The sequence below is a fragment of the Chamaea fasciata genome, unplaced genomic scaffold (genome assembly GCF_029207755.1).
Source record: "Chamaea fasciata isolate MVZ Bird 193981 ecotype frontalis unplaced genomic scaffold, bChaFas1.0.hap1 SCAF_25, whole genome shotgun sequence".
Lineage (NCBI taxonomy): Eukaryota > Metazoa > Chordata > Aves > Passeriformes > Sylviidae > Chamaea > Chamaea fasciata.
In genome coordinates this window covers 314,404-331,338 of record NW_027094110.1, presented here as the reverse complement: position 1 = coordinate 331,338, position 16,935 = coordinate 314,404, and the positions used below count along the sequence as shown (strand labels likewise).

The 16,935-nt window shown below is 45.2% G+C and overlaps 2 protein-coding genes across 5 annotated transcripts in view; one reads left to right on the top strand and one right to left on the bottom strand.

Moving 5' to 3' along the window:
• The window catches only part of ST7L (suppression of tumorigenicity 7 like), a 22,461-nt gene extending 16,225 nt beyond the window's left edge, over positions 1-6,236 (bottom strand). For 2 of the 4 annotated variants that reach the window (XM_066204154.1, XM_066204157.1), the window contains exons 1-5: positions 5,137-5,332; positions 3,696-3,778; positions 2,584-2,743; positions 2,021-2,075; positions 1,396-1,511 (exon numbers count right to left, since the gene is read on the bottom strand). In XM_066204154.1, the coding sequence (XP_066060251.1) occupies positions 1,396-1,511; positions 2,021-2,075; positions 2,584-2,743; positions 3,696-3,778; positions 5,137-5,326 (604 nt within the window). In that variant the 5' untranslated portion in view covers positions 5,327-5,332. Of the gene's footprint in view, positions 1-1,395; positions 1,512-2,020; positions 2,076-2,583; positions 2,744-3,695; positions 3,779-4,133; positions 4,317-5,136; positions 5,333-6,098 lie in introns of those variants that run through there. The other 2 variants (XM_066204155.1, XM_066204156.1) reach the window with 2 other exon arrangements.
• CAPZA1 (capping actin protein of muscle Z-line subunit alpha 1) lies at positions 5,836-16,935 on the top strand. Its single transcript, XM_066204158.1, has 10 exons — positions 5,836-5,934; positions 10,355-10,418; positions 10,675-10,726; positions 11,576-11,639; positions 12,964-13,170; positions 13,560-13,639; positions 14,063-14,141; positions 14,636-14,707; positions 15,290-15,352; positions 15,944-16,935. Exons 1-10 carry the CDS (start codon positions 5,896-5,898, stop codon positions 16,082-16,084), a joined length of 861 nt encoding a protein of 286 aa, XP_066060255.1. The 5' UTR covers positions 5,836-5,895; the 3' UTR covers positions 16,085-16,935.

The window sequence follows — 16,935 nt, the reverse complement described above, 5'->3', positions numbered from 1 at the left end:
TGTCTTGCACAGGTAGAGTTTTGTACTGAAATATGAAGTTGGCCAGAGTAGCTGTGGCTGCCCTGGATCCCTGGCAGTGCCCGGGCCAGGCTGGACACTGGGGTTTGGAGCAGCCTGGGGCAGCGGGAGCTGTCCCTGCCCATGGCAGGGGATGCACCCGGATGAGCTTTAAGGTCCCTTCCAACCCAAACTATTCTGGGATTCTGTTCCATGATTATTTTTAGACAACTGTCAGACCATAAAGGGTTAACAATGTCTTTTTAAATTTATGAAGGGTATTTGAGTGGCATCACATGGCAAAGTCAATTCAAGATTTATATTTATCAGCTTATTAGGAAGTGTTCTAGGGAACAAGTAAAAAGAGTGAAATCTATTCAGAAGTGTCCTTTGAACTACAACTTAAATTCAAAATTATTTCAATGCAATGACTCTAAACCCCTCCCCACCATGATTCCATCTGGTAAAACTGGAAAACACAAGCTGAAAACCAACTTCTAGGAAAACAACACACTCAGAGCTACCATTTTCTATGCAGGATTATTAACCTTCAGACTAAAATCCAGTTCTAAAAGAACTCCAAAACCTTACGCTCATGGAGTTCCATATCTGGCCTATCTCAAGGACGATAAGAAAACTGAAGAATCTATACATGTTTCTTTTGGAACAAAACCTCCTGCTGTCAAGCAAGAATAACGTGGAAAAATATTTGAGTTTTCTTTCGGAAACAAAATATTAGTCTTGGCTCAGCGAGCGAGACAATTCACTCCCTTTTTTTGAAATAAAAACACATCTTTCATATCAAACATGTCACAGCCAGCTGACAAGGAACACCTCCGGAATGTGACAAATTGACAATAATTCACACCCACACTGACAATAACCAGGTAAAGAACATTTTCTGCACTAAACATGTGGAACACAAGGAAAAAAATCTGGAGACTGCACTATTCATTACTGTGGTTTACATGACACCACATTTTGGCTGTTGAGAATATAATCCAGGTTTGCAATATCGTGTTAATTACTTGAAATGGGTGTGATCTCAAAAAATGTCAGGACCCTGACAGCACTAAAGCTGTAGAGAATGCACAACACAAAACATCTTTCCACTGAATTTCACTAAACACTAAATTTCAAGGTCAGGGGGCTTGGAGCAGCCTGGCCTAGTGGAAGGTGCCCTTGCCCATGGCACGGGGGTGAACTGGATGGGCTTTGAGGTCCCTCCCAACCCAAACCACCCTTTGGTCCTCCACATCTATTAAACCCCATCAGTACTTGAGAGATGCCTCAGTTTCACAAAGTATTTGACACAATAACCTGCACGACCTTGAAGTTCACTAAAAACACACGCTTGAGGCTGCCCAGCCCTTACACACCTCACACAGACATCGGTACCTGTGTCTGAAGGCCGAAGGGCGTCCGTGTCACACGTGAAAAACGTTTGATGATCTTGAGCAGACAAATTCATGTCATAGTAAGTAAGAGGCTCCTTCCCAGTCACCCACATGTACCTGAAACAGCAGAAATTTCAGTAAGAGGCATTCCTAGTAATTAGCAATGCTCATAACAAAGGGATATCTGATGTGCCTACAGCAAAAATCAGTAATAAAAAGCTACTAACACAAAGTTTCAAGTTCAATAATCTGTAAAGTCCTAAACAACTCAGGAACTGGCTTCCTAGAAAGCAGCCTTTCCCATGAAGTAACACTAGGAGACTTACAGTACAGTTTAATAAAAGAGAATTTAGATTGTGAATCACCGTCTCAGCCTCTGAATAATTTTTTTTCCTACTTTACTCTCAAAAAGCCCTGATGTTACAGTAATATTTTTGCTCTTAACACTGAAACTGCCAAAGCTTGGCTTGGTGCCTTTTAAACACAGAGTTGGTATCAATCACCCCTATAATCTCCCAGGCCTCCAGCTGTCTCCTGACATTACCAGTGCAAGCTCTGTGAAGAAGTCATGTGCATGCCCTCAAATAAATTTAAAAATATGCCGTGGAAAACAAGATAATTAATACCTGCTATACTCTGCCCCTCTGAAAAGATTGAGAGGATTTCGCCACACTTTGCACTCTGAGGAATAAAAAAAAAAAAAAAAAAAAAAGTACTTTTTAAATTAAAAGCATGGGAAATATTACCTTGGCATTAAAATGCAGTAATACAAAAGCAGTTGTGCTTTGGAAAGCACCTTCAATTTATTATTATGCAATCAACATCTTCATAAACTTCTGCTATTCCATAAATACTTTTGCTCCCCAACATTGCTTGGGGTACAAAAGCACAGGGTGGGAACATTAAGCAATGCATGTACGTACACTCATGCAATATTTACCTTGCATGTATTTAGAACAGTAAATAACTAATGCTACTGAAACAGTTATAGCTCAATGCATAACATTTTCTAAATAATATTTTTAGCAATGAATGGTTTAGAGTAAAAAACATCATTATTTAGCTTATTTTTACCACTATTAACAAATCACTTTGTAAGATGCAGGCTTTGTCCATTTTTTACAGGCCAAAGCCATTAAAAAGCCACCTCAAAGCTTAAGGAAAGCTCCTGGGACACGTCAGGACTCACCTGGCATGTTCTGCCTGCTGCTCTCATTGTCCCCGGCCGAGAAAGCTGCTGGGGCTGGGGGGCTGTTCTCTGCACCCCCGATGAGGGGCCTCAGATGGCTCACAGACACCTGCTCAATGAAAGACGTGCCGTACTTTCGGAAGTGCCACCACTCAAACACCTGCCATGGGAGAAAAAAGCACCAGAAATTTCCTTAGGTGACACCCTCCCAGCAAACACGAGGGATGAAGAGTGCTCACAAGTAAACCCCCTTGCAAATGATCAGGGATGGAACGTATCTCCATACAGAGTAACACCAATGATCTGGTTTGGCCTGTCCTGTCATGCAGGATCACTCAAAGAACAGGAAAGAGAACGGAAAAAAAACAGCAAAATTTTAGTCAAGTGTTACGTTCCTCCTCCCCAAGTCACTAGGGAGCCATAAACCCTTTCAGAAGTGCCTGTATAGGGAAACTGGGAACAGAAGCAAAAAACCTATATATCCACTTCTTCTGGTAAGAATATTTCAAGACGTAGCCCTACCTGTAGTACAAAATTTTTAGCATTCAACACAGGCGTAGTTTTTTATTTCACAAGAATAATCTAAAAGAATAAAGGATAAAATGGCCCATTAAACTGAGATGTTCTGCTAACCAGAAAGAGAGAGGCTAGCAAAGAGACATGGCTAAGTTATCAGCAATGACAGCCATTTGGCAGAAACTTTGGGCCAAAAATATTACCATCTCTTTCTAAAGCTATTAAAAATACCTGCATACCACAAGCCCCCAAGGACTACACCAAACTGTCAGCCCTGGACCAATGCGGATCCTGTGCCTGGATCAGGTACTGGTCTCCTTCCTCTGGTGACCAGTGACAGAAGCCAAGGGAGCAGCTGGAGCTGTGCCAGGGGACGGGAACCACTCTGGCATTCCGTACCTGTCATGTTCTCGGACTCGTGCAGCCCCAGCGGATAACACACACAGCTAAAGAGCTGCAACAGTGCATCAGAGAAGTTCCTTCCCAGCACAAAGGCACCCTCTAGAGTCTGATATTCATTCCCTTTACTCCTCACAAAGCCATCTGAGAGGTGCTAAAGTTGTTTAAAAAAAAAAATAATAAAGTGGACTACTTACAAATATCAGTCCAGATATAAAAGATGAAGTTACTGTAAGGGCAAAGTAGAATTTTGGAGTCAAAGTGCTTAAGAACACAGTCACTGTTAAGAGAAACAAAATGAAAGAATTAATAATTAGGACTGAAAAACAAAAATAGCTTGTCTATTAAAGAATGCTGAATATCATGCAAATATATCGTATACTACAGCCCTAGTAGCTTTATAATGCTACATTCTTAGGGCAATCCTCACCACCTATTATTTTGTTTATATCTCCCTGTGACAGTCAATTTTTATATCCAACCAAAAAAAAAAAATCACTGTACATTTCTAGACAAAGCATCTTATGGATTCACCCATACAGCGGCTGGTGGACCACAACAATTTAATGTATTATTTCACTTTTAAGACAAACTCATCCTGTTTTGATGCAAACTTACATTCAGTGCTAACATACATTTTCCACAGAGCTCTCCCTCCGGCTGTGGAGAGCACGACGCAGGGAATGCAGTTATCCAGTGGTGCTCCGACCCTGGTTTGGACTCAAACTGCACGCCAGCCCTGTCACCTGCCACCAGCGCGGGCCGGACAGGACAGGACAGGACAGCGGCGGCCAGGGCAGGGCTGCAGCCTGACAGAGCCCAGGGGGGACCTCGGGCAGCGCCGGGGCAGAGCCTTGGCTGCTTCAGGTGCCCCAGGACCGCCCGGTCCTCAGCCGAGCCCCCAGCCCGGGGCAGGGGACGAGCCCAGGGCGACACTGAGCGAGGGCGGGATGCACCACCAGCCCGCAGGCACCGCTGGGACAGACTCGCTGACTCGGAATATCAGTTAGTCAGGGAAAGACCTTATCGAGTCTGTGACCTGTCCCCACCTTGTCAACAAGACCGGAGCACTGAGTGCCAGGTTCAGTTTTTGCCTGGGTACCACGAGGGCTGGGGACTCCATCACCTCCCTGGGAAGCCCATTCCAACGTCTCAATGACCACTTTTTCATGAAGAAATCCCTCTTGATGTCCGACCTGAACTTCCCCTGGCACAACTGGAGGTCCTTTCCTCTTCTCCTGTCCCTGTTCCCTGGGAGCAGAGCCTAATTCCCCGCGGTCGTCCCTTCCTAACACTAACCCAGCCCTTCTTGTCAGGCAGTTGCAAAGAGCGAGAAGGTCCCCCCCGAGTCTCCTCTCCTCCCGGCTGACCCCCCCAGCTCCCTCACTGGCTGCTGGTGCCCCAGACCATCCCCAGAGCCGTTTCCTTCTCCGGACACACTCCGGCCCCCCAGCGCTCCTCCCGAACGGAGGATCCCCGCCCTGGGCACCTGCGGAGCGGCCCGCCAGGACCAGCCCCGCTCCCGGGACACACCGCTCCCGGTACGGCCCAGGATGCTGGGGACGGCGGGGCCGAGCCTGCGCCGCCCCACCGCCCGGCTCCACAGGCGGTGTCCGCCTCCCCCCGGCGCGCCCTCACCGGCCGCCAGGCCGTCCCGGAGCCGCACCGGCACCCGCAGCACGGCGTACAGGAGCCCGAGCCCGGCGGCCGCGGCGAGGAGCCCGCGGGCCCAGGGCGTCGCGGCCCTCCGCCGCAGCTGCTCCCAACGCCGGAACGCCGAGGCCGCCCCGAAGCACGGCGGCCCGCGGCCGCTGCCGCCCTCCGCCATCACCGCCGGCGGGGCACGCCGGGACAGGGGCGGGACAAGCACCGGGGCGGGATTCCGCCAGCGCGGGCAGCCCGTTCGCCGACCCCATCAGCGCTGCTCCAGGGCGAAGCGCGGACCGATCGTCCCCCACAGCACAGCCGGCACGCCCGGAGGCTCCGGGACGCGGCGGGTCCGCCACCGCCGCGTTCCCGGCAGGAAAAACCTGCCCGTCCCTGTGATGGTGGCATCACGGCGTCTGCCCGCAGCTAAGATGGCAGCGGCCGCGCTTCCGGGCTACAGTTCCCGGACGTCTCAGCCCACGGGGCGCGCCGGGACCACCAGGACGGGGCTCCGCTAGCGTGGGCAGCCTGTTCGTCGGGTCCATCGCCGCTGCTCCGCCCAAGAACATCCCTCACAATGAGCGGGAGCCCCGGCGGCTCTGTCAGCCGGTTCCGCGAGATGTCATCCCGTTTCTGTGATGGCGGCAGCGCGGCATCTGCCCACAGTTAATATGGCGCCAGCAGCGCCTTCGGTGCCCTGCCCGGCGCTCCCGGCACGACCCGCGCGGGGCCGGGCACACAGCGGCCAAGATGGCGGACCTGGAGGAGCGGGTGTCGGATGAGGAGAAGGTAAAGGAACGGGGTGCCCTCCCCTCCGCTGGTGGCTTGTGCCGCTGCCCCCGGGGAGGCACTGGGTGGGGAGTGGCGACAAGCGTCTGCTGCCGGTGTGCCGGCCTGCCGGTGCGTCGGGGCGGGCGGGCCCCCGAGACCACCGGGCCGCCGCCGTTCCTTACCAGCGCAGCGCCTTGCTTCCGATATCCTCATTGCCTTCCGATTTCCTCGTTGCCTTCCGATATCCTCACTGCATTCCGATATCCTCGTTGCCTTCCGATATCCTCGTTGCCTTCCGATATCCTCATTGCATTCCGATTTCCTCGTTGCCTTCCGGTATCCTCGTTGCCTTCCGGTATCCTCGTTGCCTTCCGATATCCTCATTGCATTCCGATATCCTCACTGCATTCCGATTCCCTCACTGCATTCCGATTCCCTCATTGCATTCCGATTTCCTCATTGCATTCCGATATCCTCACTGCATTCCGATTTCCTCGTTGCATTCCGATATCCTCACTGCATTCCGATTCCCTCACTGCCTTGGTGCAGCTCAGGCGTCTCGCCAGTCGTTGTGCGTGAAAATGGACACAGTCTCAGCCTGAACCAGGGGAGGTTTCGGTCGGACATCAGGAGGAGTTTCCTCGCAGAAAGGGCGATTAGACACTGGAAGGGGCTGCCCAGGGAGGTGGTGCGGTCCCCACCCCTGGTCACGGTCAGGGAAGGAGTGGACGTGGCACCCGGTGCTCTGGTCTTGTGGACAAGGTGGGAGTCACTCACACGTGGATCGCTTGGTGATCTTAAAGGTCTTTCCCAGCCAAAATGATTTTGCTAAAATGCATTTTCTGCGCTGCTTTTCCCAAATCAGCTAAGTAATCAGGGTGTCTGTAAGGGGCTTTGCAACCTCTTCACTTCCCAAACACTCTATGAGTGTGTCGCGTTCTCTGCTCACCCCAGCTGCTGATAGAACTTTGATGTAGGTCCTACAAATTACACTGTGTGGGAAGGACTAAGTAGGAGCAAATAGAGCCATAATTATTTTAGGAAAGGGGGAAATGAGCAGTTTGTTCCTCTTGTGTAGGAATGTGGGAAAGTTGCAGCCTGCAGTTTCTCTGCCGGGTAATACACTGTTGTCTACACACAGTAGTTTAAAAATACACTGTTACTCTTCTTACATCCCAGAAGTGTTACACTTACTGCTTGCTTTGTTTCTTAACATTCTGGAAGAGTTGTTCTACTCAAGGATCCTACAAGTCCAGGGGTTGCTTTCGTTTTTCCCTTAAACTGCAATTTCAGCTTCATTTCAGTGGCATCATTTGGAAAGAAGCAGAGCTTTGGAGGTGCAGTTCATCCATTAGCCAGTATTTCAGGTGATGTTGTTTGAAATAAGTATTCCAGAGCAGAATTGATTGGCCTTTAGAACATTCAATTTCAGCTAACTCCATGCCTCACACAGGCAGAGAGGGATAAGCTTAAAGGAGGATCTGAAAGAGAAACATGTAGCAAATATTTACTGTAGTATCCACTTTGTGACTATTCAGATGAGTCTAGAAATTGATATATGTTTGTTTTTTAAGTCTGAGTTTACCAGTACCTTAAAATAGAGCAAAAAACCTAAAAACATCAATTAAGCAACAAAATTAATTCATTCCATCCCCCAAGCTTCACTCCTTTATTCTCTCTGGGTGTATTTTAGGTGAGAGATTCATTTCCCAGACAGGCTGGAAGAGCTGGGGGTGCCCAGCCCAGAGAAGAGAAGCTCCAGGGAGACCTTAGATCCCCTTCCAGCACCTAAAGGGGCTCCAGGAGAGCTGCAGAGGGGCTGGGGACAAGGCCTGCAGGGACAGGACGCAGGGAATGGCTTCCCAGGGCCGGAGGGCAAGGCTGGATGGAAGATTGGGCAGGAATTGTTCCCTGGCAGGGTGGGCAGGCCCTGGCACAGCTGTGGCTGCCCCTGGATCCCTGGAGTGCCCAAGGCAGGGCTGGATATCAGGGCTGGAGCAGCCTGGGACAGTGGGAGGTGTCCCTGGGACAGTGGGAGGTGTCCCTGCCATGGCAGGGGTGGCACTGGGTGGGCTTAAGGGTCCCTTCCACCCCAGCCAGTCTGTGATTCTGTGATTTTCTTTTCAGTTCCTCTGAAATCTCCCCGTTTTGCCCAAGTTCATCCTGCTGCTGTTTTGCTGGTTTAAACAAACGGCTGAGCAGCTTCCCTTCCCCTCAGACACTTGCCCCATTTTAGAAGCAGGAAGCTGATGGTGCAGAGCTGAAATGGCACCTGAAATGGCCCCAGGGGCAGGAAATGGGGCAGGCTGCAGAAAGTCCTGCTTTGGTGTTTCTGCAGAGGAGCAGCCTGACGCCGCCCTCCAAGAAACCAGCTCTGAAAACCGACGGCCGTTCCAGTGCTTGACATTTCAAATTAATCACTCCCCAGCCTGTTTCCTGCACTTCTGATTTCAATAGTTTGACTGAAATGTTTTGTATTTTATTGATCTATGAGAGGCAGGGCAAGGGATAATTATCCAAGTGAACACTTTCCACTTGCAGCCTTTGCTTTGTTCAGAACTGGGTTTGTAATAACATCTGATTGAAGTGCAGAGGCCTTTCTGTGTCAGTTTAATTTTGTTCGTCCTTCCAAGTGAGAGAATTTGTGGAAGGCTGTAAAAATCTCTCACATAACCATTGGGGTTTTTTCTGTTTGTTTGTTGTTTGTTTTTCCCATAAGGGTTTCCTTATGAGAGTCCAGTGATCTAAAGTTCAGCCTACTAAAACAGTGACCCCTTTTGCAAGGGTTTCATGTTCTGCAGCCACAACACCATTGCATAAATTTATAAGATATCAAATTTTGTAGCTTTTTAGAGGCCTTTTTTTGCCATATGTTGAAGCACCTTATAAAGGAGATTCTGTTCATTGGGGAGTTAATTTGCAGGGTGTATTCCAGTGCTGTCTTCCCACTAAGAGGCATCCCAGCATTAGTGGTGGATACTTGAGAGAGCTTTAGCACAGTGATATTCTGATATTCTGTGCTGTGCTCACAGCTGTACTTGCTCAGGAAAGCACATGGTGTCCTTGCAGAAACCTTTCAGCCTTTTGGGGCGGACTCTGAGCAAAGTCCACTGAGGATACCGAGCAGCAGGGTCTCTCTGAACTGCTGCCAGGCTCTCTTCATCACCACACAGATTTCCGACAGTGGAATTTGACAGTATTGTGGCAGCAATCTGTCCTAATTGCAGCTCTTTAAATAGTGAAAGTTTTCAAACAGTTTAAGAGCTCCATTTTTAGAATTGCTGTATACTTACTAACCTAAAACCAGAAGATTAAGAGAAGATGGTTTTATGTCCTGCATTGTGTCAATTACACAAGATAGTGTCTTTTTAATGTTTTCTTTGTATTGCTTAATTTCTTCAGGCACAAAGAATGTATCTATTTTTTGAATTCATTGCTAATTTGGAAGACAATCTATTTTTATCTGCAGCTCAATCCCATTAAGGCAGAGTTGTTACTTGATCCTGTTGAAATAAGGCAATTACCTTTTGTTTGGAAAAGTGTTTATTTCTTTTTGTGGCTTGCTTTATATTATTATGTGACAAAAAATACACACAATTTCTAATTAAAACAGGGAAGACTGTTGAGAGAAGCGAGATATTTCCAGCTCTGGTGATAACTCAGGTGAAGCAGTTGGGTATATATACACAATTCTTTGTTTTGCTGCTCAAAATGAAAAGTAAAAAGTAATCAGAGCTGTAATGAGCAATTCTGCAGTCACTTTCAATAAATGTCTTGTTAGACCAGAGAGGCTCATTGCTCAGCTTTGTTAGCTGGGCTTATCAGAGGAAATGGGACGTTTTTATTATTCTAAGGGAGAGGTTTCATTTTGTGACATTTCCTCTTTCATTTCTTCCAGGAGCTTTCTATTACCTTTGGTCCTACAAAAGCCGTAAAAGATTTGATAATGAAAACCATAAACTCTGACTAAGTCCAAGAGAATCAATACCTGACCTCCTAAATTCTAACAGTGCAAGACATGTACATTGGATTTCAGAACACGTTGCAGTTTTATTACACTTTTAGAAAGATGGGGGGATTTTTTTCCAGATTCGGAGTTTCTGGACATTCAAAGTTGGCCTTTTCAGTTATTGATGCCTTCATCATCACAGTTCCATGTGCCTTCATAGAGTCCCAGAGTGGTTTGGGTTGAAAGGGACATTGAGGATCATCCAGTTCCACCCCCTGCCAAGGGCAAGGACACCTCCCACTAGACCAGGTTGTCAAGCCCTGGCAAGTCTTACAAGACTATTTCCATCTTGACAATGCATGCCCAGACTTCTCCCTAAATCTGCCACTTTCTGTCACTTCAGAGTTGGTTTTGTTGGTGAATTGCTTCAATATGTATGAACTCAGTAAATTATCTTTTGTCTTCAATTACTTTTCTGCTTCATTGTAGGTGCGTATAGCTGCAAAATTCATCACTCATGCACCCCCTGGAGAGTTCAATGAAGTATTCAATGGTGAGCAATTAAGGAAAAAATGATCTGTGGTGTTTTCCTCACGTTTTATCTATTTTAAAAGTCTAAGGCTGTGTCACACCATACTGCTTTTAAGGTTAGTGGCTAGGGAAAGCATGCAGTCCTTCTGGACTACTTCTGCTTAATGAAATTATATAATCATTTTAATGTTTGCATTTGTACACTTGAAAACAAAGTGCATAAATAGAAACATTTGATCAAAAAATCCAGTTACACACCTGAACCCTTTCTTCTCCAGATGTCCGGTTATTGCTTAACAATGACAATCTTCTCAGGGAAGGAGCAGCACAGTGAGTACTGAGACTTCAAACGCAAGTCAAATTCTGCTTTCTTACACCCATCTTTCTGTGACAAAGGAAAAACCATTTGCTGTATTCAGAGCAATCTTCTGTAATTCCTTACCCCACCTAACAAAATATATAATGAAAGGTGTGGATGATTCTTTTTAAAAGCCCTAAATTGGAATTTGTGCTGTATAAAACTGACAGGAGGGCACTCTGCCAAAAAAGTTTAACTCTGCAGCAGCAGCAAAGTCTGATCATGTTGAATTGTCTGATTTATAAGGTGAAACCTGAAATTCTGATTAAACCATAGCCTAAGTTTAGAAAAAGAACTGCCCTCCAAAAAAAGTTTTCAAAATTTGTTATTAACTTCCACAGCTTCATCAGAAGGTGCTTAAAGATTACACATACAAGCTTTTTGATGCTAAGATCTATTTCAAGCTAGGTGACATGTCAGTCAACAAGTCTTTACATAAGAAAATTGTTGTAGATATTCATCTATTCGTTTGTTTACCTGGCTGCTGTCTGAATTGTAGCTGGGGTGTTCCTGTTTTGCCTTGGCTTGCTCACACTGCCCCAGGCTACCTGCTGTTCCACTTTTGAACTCTGTATTTTCCTGGTCATCACTAAAGAAACCTGCTTTTAGACCTGGGGTTTATAACTATCTACAGTATTGAAAAATACTGTAGAAAATACCTTGAAAAGAAGGTATTGAAAAATCCTTTGACAGTGCTTGTGTGCATTATTTGCCCAATTAAGTTAATGTTTACTGTAATGTAATCACACATGGTACTTACTCTTGAGTCAAAATTGATGTGCATGTGCAGCTAAAGTTCTTGTTCTTTTGATCATCAACAGTGCCTTTGCACAGTACAACATGGATCAGTTCACTCCGGTGAAGATAGAAGGGTACGATGATCAGGTGAGAGGAAACTTTGTACGCTTGAGGCTTGTATGACTGCACTGTGAAAAAGCAATAAAAATGTTGTTTCATCAGGATGTTGGCTCACAAGTCAACATCACCATCAGCTGACTCACTCACTCTGCTCACAAGGTAGCACCCCTTCTCCCTCCCCCACATATTATGACAAACTTTCTTCTATAAGAACAAAGCGTGAGCAAAATATTCTCTCTAAGTTCTGTGTGGTATTACTTAGTAAATCCAGTTCATTGTTCCTTGAAGCTCCATGCTGAAGTCACTGGAATTTTACTTAAGAGTATGAATGATTAAAGATTACTGTCTATTTAAAGCTCACTTACAAATCCTTATGTTGCTACTTGCTTACAGTTCCTACTGACAATTGATAGTAGATTCTTAATAGTTTGTTTGGTTTATTTTCTGCAATTTTAATCCACTCCCGGCTACCCTAAAAAACAAACTGTATCTTTGTTTATACCAAATCATTGATTTGGTGTAGTGATTATACTTAACACTATCCAGCCTGTACCAGCAAAACAAGTTGTTTCAGGGCGTTTTTAATTCTTTTTTTTTTTTTAGAACAAACACCAAGTTGTTGAGAAGCCAGAAAGCTGCCTGACCATCTGCTCTGTTCTCTGAGCCAAGCCCTGACCCAGCTTTTGTGATGTCCCAGATATGTTTATGGGAGGCATATATTGAGAGGGCTGTTCATAGAAATAGCTTTGATGAGAAGGTTACAATACAGCCTGCAAAAGAAAAAACCCCACCCCAATAAAGTCAATATTTGGGAAGCCAGAGAGTTAAGGTGAAAAAGAAAAAAGAAGGGAATGTGCAATGCTGCTTTTCTGTGTGCTTTAGTTGGTTTATTTTAGAAGCAGTCACACCTATGTACCCTTCTTGCCCAAAAGTAGAGATATTACAGCACGGAACACGGCAGTAAATGGTGGATTCCAGAGTAAAAGTCTCTGTTTCCTTTAGAAATGAAGAAGGAAAACAGCTAAAATAATTTTAAAGGCAAAGCAACCTGCTTCTGTTGTAAGGATACCCAATTTTAATGTATCTGCATACCCAGATATATACATTATTATAGTTCAGCCTTTTCTGGGACAGAAGTCTAAGTGCAGAATTACTGTGGAGAGCAGAGAGTTACCTTCAGCTTCACAACAACTACTCATTTAAATTATTACTGAAAATACTTGATTTTCTTTATGTGATCTTACAGGTCAATGAAAGAACCTATTGTAACACTGATATGCAAGTAGGGAAAAATGCGAAATAACACATCTATAGCAGCCTAAAGGTATCATCATTTCAACTTCTTTTACAGGTCTTAATTACAGAACATGGTGATCTGGGCAATGGCAGATTTTTAGACCCAAGAAACAAGCTTTCTTTCAAGTTTGATCACTTAAGGAAAGAAGCAAGTGATCCCCAGCCCGAGGACACAGAATCGGCTTTAAAACAATGGAGAGATGCCTGTGACAGTGCCCTGAGAGCCTACGTCAAAGATCATTACCCCAATGGCTTCTGCACTGTTGAGTATCCATCTTGTTTCCCTGGAGGGGTGTTGCTCTGAGCCAGTCAGTCTAGAGCAGACTCTGCTGGGCAGAGCTGGTGGAACTCTCCATCCTCGCTAGCGTTTGGGCTGGCTTGGGAATGTCATGTTCCAAAGAGGGTGCAACGGTCTTGGTATGCACACAGAGGTAAAGATGGGTTAGCTCTTTTTCACAGGCATGACTGCCAAGCACCTCCACACCTGCCAGTAATGAAATGGCTGCCAGGGGAGGTGTTGGACAATGGAACTCGTGGTGCATGTTCCCACTGGGGTACCACCACAGCAGCCTGCACCCTGCTGCCAAGAACAGAGATTAAGAATGGCTTTCCTTAGCTCTTGGGCCTTTTTAACTCTTTTTCTAAATACAGGTTTATGGTAAATCTATAGATGGACAGCAGACAATTATTGCCTGTATTGAGAGCCACCAGTTTCAGCCCAAAAACTTCTGGTAAGATTATTTCAACACAGTGCGTTTTTTTTCCTTTGCCTGGTTCCTCAAACCAATCCATCCTCTAGCTCTGACACAGTCTGAAGGACAGGGAGTTTTGGGCTTCCCAGGTTGTTCTTTTCCTTCTGTAGTCTGTTTTCCTTGCAGCCCCCTTGGCACCAGAACTCTTCCAGTGACCTATCCAGAGGAAAAGGCATTAGCAGAGCTGGATAGATACTCCTTTACATCTCTGGAAGCTTCTTTGTACTGAAGCTGCATTACATTCATCTGGGCTGCAGAAATTTAACTCCATGCCATCTAAAGCACTAAATCCCATGTGGTATTGGTGTTAAGACAACATCAGAGATGACTTGCTCGTTAATTTGGTTCTTTTTGCTGTTAGAGCTTCTTGGAAATAGTTTTTCATGCTTTGATTGCTTTTAGGAACGGGCGTTGGAGATCAGAATGGAAGTTTACCATCACACCACCAACAGCTCAGGTGGCTGCAGTGCTCAAAATCCAGGTGAGTTATTTTTCGTGGCAGTAACAGGGGAAACTGCATTGTGCTTCTCTATTACAAATGCATTTGGCTCAGAATGAGATGCTGAAATGCAGCAGAGATGTCCTTCTCAAGTCAGGATGTTATTAAACTAAACAATTCAAGAAATTAATTCTTAAATCTAGTGTTTCTGGAATAGTCTCAGATCTGGCCTGCGGTCTATTATGCAGCATTACCCTATAGCCCTCCACTTTGCTTCACTTTATAGGGCTAAAACCTCTGCCTTGAATCTTTAATAATTGCTCTTATCTCAGCTCTGGGCGTTTACTGATTAACATAATCTTGAACTGTCTTGGCAAAGAATGAAACCCTTTAAAAAAATCCATCCTCCATTTAGTCTCCGTGTAAGCAGAGAAGACTGACATGATGATCTGTTGTGTGATTTTAGTAGCACTATGGGCTCAGAAATTCTGGAGTGAGTGGCCATGATAAAACCTGCATTCTGTCATTTTCTCCAGGTCCATTACTATGAAGATGGCAACGTGCAGCTGGTTAGTCACAAAGACATTCAGGACTCTGTACAGGTGTCAGTAAGTATGCCAGAAGATCTTTATGATAAGCAACTTTTATTCCTTAAACAGCTTATGAAGCATGCACTGCTATGACTGCATTCTCTTGACTTGAAAGTAATTTTAGGGTGAACAGTCAATGTGGTGTTTAGAGTCATGTAGGAATACCAGATTCCCAATTGCTTAAAATTCAGTCTAACTAGAAACTCTCAATTGGAAAGCTTCTCTTGGAAGTTTGGGTTAAAGAGGACAGAATATGCTTTTCTATCTCAGTGCAAGGGCAAGGAACAGTAAGAGACAAACACTAAGAGAAATTAAGAAATCCTCTAGTGTTGTAGAGGGAGCAACAGCTGCAAAGTGACTCATTTTGCCATGGGGGTCCACTTCCATTTTGCTCACTAGAGTGCAGCACTGTTCCAGTTTGGAGCACAAGCCCTACCCAGTATGTTGTAAGTGAAAGGAACCCAGCTACAACCACGAGGCACAAGCTGATGATGTTACCCACTTTATCTGTACTCAGCCTGTCAGTTGAGAAGAAATCTATTCTGTAGCTTATGTAAGTTGCTCTTAAACATACAGACATTTTTTTTTTCTCCTTTGCAGAGTGACGTCCAAACTGCTAAGGAGTTTATTAAGATCATAGAAAATGCAGAAAATGAGTACCAGGTAAGATCAGTGGTAGTTAAATAAACCATAGAACCATATCAGTCTCCATTTGCAGTTAATGGAACATGGAGAGCTGACCTCTGGTTCTTTTCTTGGCTTAATCTGGTATTGACTGTAAAAATTGCTTCGAAAAGGGCAGTAGTATTTGTTTAAACAATATAGTTATAAAGCTGTAAAGTCACCAAGCTGTGTTGTAATAAACTGTCAGGTTTGCTCTATGGGTTTTTTTTAAGGGTTACAAATGCTACCTGGAACAGGCATGGGAGGGGAGCGGGTGAGCTGATGTGTTTTCCACTGTGACAGTTAAGAATACTGAGGAGGAAATTTGTGCAACAGCTTTTACATTGTCCTAGCCTGTGTGCAAGGAGACTGGAAAGAGATGTGTCAGTGAAAGGCCTAAGGAGATGCTGCAACATTACAGGGGAGGTGAACAGAGAGTCTCTGACTTGTGCACACACCAATGACTGCATTATTGATTTAGTTAACAGTGTGCCTTACCCCTTATAGAAAGGAGTTTGTGGCTTTAACGCTGAGTTGAGCTTTCTCATAGTGTTTTATGGGTGCCCTGACCAAACCTGCTTTGCCCTGCAGACAGCAATCAGTGAAAACTACCAGACTATGTCAGACACCACTTTCAAAGCCTTACGCCGGCAGCTGCCCGTCACCCGCACCAAGATTGACTGGAACAAAATCCTCAGCTACAAGATTGGCAAAGAAATGCAGAATGCTTAATGCAGAATCAAGGAGGTGTATGAAACATTTGTGTGCAAAAAAACAAATGTGGTCCTATGCCAAGTAGATGGTTTCTAAACCAGAGCAGCATTTTCTAGGGCTTTCAAAGTTAACAGGTTTTCTAGCCTGAGAGGGAACCGTGGAACAAATAGTTGTCTTTGTGTTTTGTATTTCCTGCCACATAAACTTCCCGTTGTAGCTGCATTAAATAGGTCATTTAAATTCAGCCATTCATGGCCCAGAAGTATAGCTGTTTTCAGTCACTGGCTGGAAAACTTCCTAGCTGGAAAAGCCCTATTATTACCCGGGAGAGGGTGCAGAGCGTTCCCTTCACCTGTATCCAGCACTCCAGGTATCCAGTAAGTTTGTCAAACCTGCCAAGAGCTCACGACGCTGCAAGACACAGTAAGTGCAAGACAGTGAATCCTCGTGTATCCTTATTCCCAACCTCCACAAAGCAGATGCCTGCAGGCTTAGATTTTACTGTAGAAAACGAGTTTACAGGATCCTCTACAGAATTCCCTACTGACCCAGCTCTTCCAGGGATGTAACTTTTTTTTTAATCTGAAGACTTGAGCCATGTTCCCTAAAAGTGAACATCTTTTTTCTCCTCTCCCTCGTGTACATACGGTTACCAGACATGTGCATTTTTACAGAACTGCAAGATGAGTTACTGCTGATCCACAAGGGCTGGATGATGATTAAAATGCAAATGTCTACTGAATAATAGGTATGTTGTGCTTCAATGCTTTGTGGCAGGTTCATAGATTTGTATCACAGGTGTATGGATGGATAGTGTACAAAATAAATAAACTTGCACCAAAGTGAAAGAAAAAATCCTTTCCATTTGT

Bases quoted from the DNA above. Each gene is read 5' to 3' on its own strand.
- CAPZA1 (XM_066204158.1), top strand. From the start codon at position 5,896: ATGGCGGACCTGGAGGAGCGGGTGTCGGATGAGGAGAAG. The intron at 10,727-11,575 runs GTGAGTACTGAG...GATCATCAACAG, and splicing joins CTCAGGGAAGGAGCAGCACA to TGCCTTTGCACAGTACAACA. The intron at 14,708-15,289 runs GTAAGTATGCCA...TCTCCTTTGCAG, and splicing joins AGGACTCTGTACAGGTGTCA to AGTGACGTCCAAACTGCTAA.